The sequence below is a fragment of the Athene noctua genome, chromosome 7, assembly GCF_965140245.1.
Source record: "Athene noctua chromosome 7, bAthNoc1.hap1.1, whole genome shotgun sequence".
NCBI lineage: Eukaryota > Metazoa > Chordata > Aves > Strigiformes > Strigidae > Athene > Athene noctua.
The window spans coordinates 7,963,090-7,965,817 of record NC_134043.1 but is presented as its reverse complement, the minus strand read 5'-3'; the positions used below and the strand labels follow the sequence as shown (position 1 = coordinate 7,965,817).

Genomic DNA, 2,728 nt, shown 5'->3' with positions numbered 1-2,728 from the left:
TGCTACAACACTATTAAAACTCTTCCCTTTTTGTGAGATAATGAGGTCTGTAGAATAGTGAGATTCTTTCGTATGTTGAATCTTAATCTGTTCCTAATGGTGGGAGTGCTGAAGTAATGTATCTCACTGTGATCTGGTACTTCGGTATTTGCATAAAATGGCAGTTCTGTATATTCTTTTGGCTAACTGTAAATATAAATGTTTCATATTAGCATAGTTGAATTTTTGAGGTACAGCCATTTGTGTGAGATTAGAAAAAGCAACTTTATTTCTAAGAACTTGTAAAAAAAAAAAGTATTTTCAATAAAATTCCCTACCTCACCTCTATTGTGCAGAAATTATCCCATTTTGCTATGTTTAATGTTCCAACTTCATTTATAAACACAAAGAAGATCCCTTTTCAGTTACTGGCAAAACATTGCTGGTTTTCATTAAATCAATCAAAGAGGGGAATGCTTGAAAGTCTGAAGTCTAATTTGTTCCCTTTGCTGCCTTTACATTATGGTAATCGGGTATGAGATACCTGAAAAGCAAATTCTAGAAATTTTATGCCATCTTAAGCAGTTCCCTCACTCAACCCTGGGATCAAGAGCCTGTGCCCTAATTTTATTGTATAGTGGCTGGCCATGCTTGATTTTTATTTTTTTTTTAAGCAGGGTGGGGGGAGGGTGATGAGATCATACCATGGATCTTTGTAAGACTTTAGGGGGGAAAAGGTTTCAAATCCTTGTTTTGCAATGAAGAGGATTGGGCCAATGCTTTGTTTTCTTTAATTGGGATGTAAATGTACATTCCCATAATCAGTTCTAAAACTAAATGTCTTAAAAGAATTGGAAGTTATGCCAAAGTTTAACAGCTACTTTATTCTTCCTTTCTCTGAAATGTTTACACCTTTAAAAAACATGTAATTAATACCAGGAGTGTTTCTCACATTGCTAGTGGGACTGACTTTCCCTGGCTTCTCTTGAGGTGGATATAGCAAACCCAAAGCAAATTTTTAACCTTTAAAGTTTCAGTACCTGGATTTGATTCCTCTATATTCCTGCACTTATTGTGACACCATTTTTTTAACCTTAATTCAGAGGTTGCGTTCTTTAGCAAGACCTGTAAAATTCCCCTTCTGAAGCTGTCTCATGGTGCATGTCCCCTGGGAAGTGGAAAGGAGGGGAGAAAAGGCACTCTGCTGTGTGTATGGGAAGCCTTTCCTCAGGAGAACTTTTCACCTGAGAGGGCTGTAGAAAATGGCAGCAGTTCCTGCTGAAATTTGTGAAAAAGCACTAATTTTGAACCAAATAACCTCAAAAATCTGTGGGTTTTCTTGGCTCAGTGTCTGCTTCCGTGAGAAGAAAGGTTGATGCGAGTATTTTGAGATACAAATTTTTACATCATTGCTGTTTGTAATTTCAAGACCAGTGTAAAATATCTGGGCTGACATGCCTAAGAACCCTCCCTTTTCCTCTGATTTGAGCAGTAGCTCAGAGCTTTATATATTACTGCATAAAAGAAATACTAGATAATCCCCTACAATGATAAAAGGACAGCATATTTTCAGGCTCTCAAATTTGAGCTCCAAATCTTGACGAAACTTGCCATTGCAGCAAAGTGGTCATAGATACTACTTGGCAGCCTGCATACTTTGTCACAGGTTCTTCACTGGTTTTAGAAATGAAGACTACTCTTTTTTTTTTTTTTTTTTTAAACAGTAAGCCTTGCCCTGCTCAAACACTTAATAATTAAGCACGTGTGACCCTCCTCACTGAGTCACTTTTCATTGAAAATAAAGGTTTTCAAGAAGGTTTTTCAAGTTTCTCACCTTTCCCCTTACTACTTAGATACCTTATTACAGGTGTCTTGAATTATCTGGATTTTGATGTGGAAATCTATGATCTCAAGTCAGAAATATGCAAAGTTAGACTTATTTATATATAGACTTATTTATATAGACTGGACTCAGCCAAGCAGCCCAAGGCACCCTAACCCAACATACTTCTTGGTTTAGCTGTGCTGAGCACAGGGCTGGGATGCAACCACATCACCTCTTCTCAGAATGATTAAGCTGCAATACATTTGTTGCAAGTGCTGGTCTTAAACAACCACCTCATTCTCTAACTCTGGTTAAACAAAAGCAAAAATGTGATTCCACATTTTGATTAAAACCTCAGGTTAAAATTTTACAAACTTTTTAAGCTGGAGTCTAAATTTAGTGCAATTAGCTGGATTAAACATTACATTTAAATTGCAGATAGTTAATCACCTTACTATGGGGGAACTCAGACCTCAACAAAAGATGTTCGTTTTGCTTATGACGTGTGCATAGGGAAGGGGGATTTGTAATTCTGACATTTTTTAATTAACTGTATATCTTAGAGCATGCCCATTTCCCTGCTTATGACCATCATCTCAGTTTCATTTCAAGATAAATAAAAACTCATATTTACTTTGCAGCTTTGTTGGAGATGCTACCTTAATCTGAGAAGAATTAATATACAGCATGGAATTATGTACATCCCACTTGATTTCATATGCCAGGGCTCCTACCTTTATTCTGCAAGGTACTTTAACATGAAGATACTTTAACATGAAGTTGCCATGGATTTTTGTTATGAGGACCAACCACTGTTCCTCAAAATGGGACTGTTAACTGTTTGAACTTTGAAGATTACTGTGATGTTAGGATTTCTCTTATACTGGCATATGTTCTGTCATTGTTATGTGACATTATACTTAC

General features: G+C 36.5%; 1 protein-coding gene across 1 annotated transcript in view; it reads left to right on the top strand.

Moving 5' to 3' along the window:
• CCNT2 (cyclin T2) overlaps nucleotides 1-2,728 on the top strand; it is a 28,581-nt gene extending 25,853 nt beyond the window's left edge. The window contains exon 10 of the mRNA XM_074911514.1: nucleotides 2,446-2,728. Coding sequence (XP_074767615.1) covers nucleotides 2,446-2,468 — 23 coding nt within the window. The 3' untranslated portion in view covers nucleotides 2,469-2,728. The remainder of the gene's footprint in view (nucleotides 1-2,445) is intronic.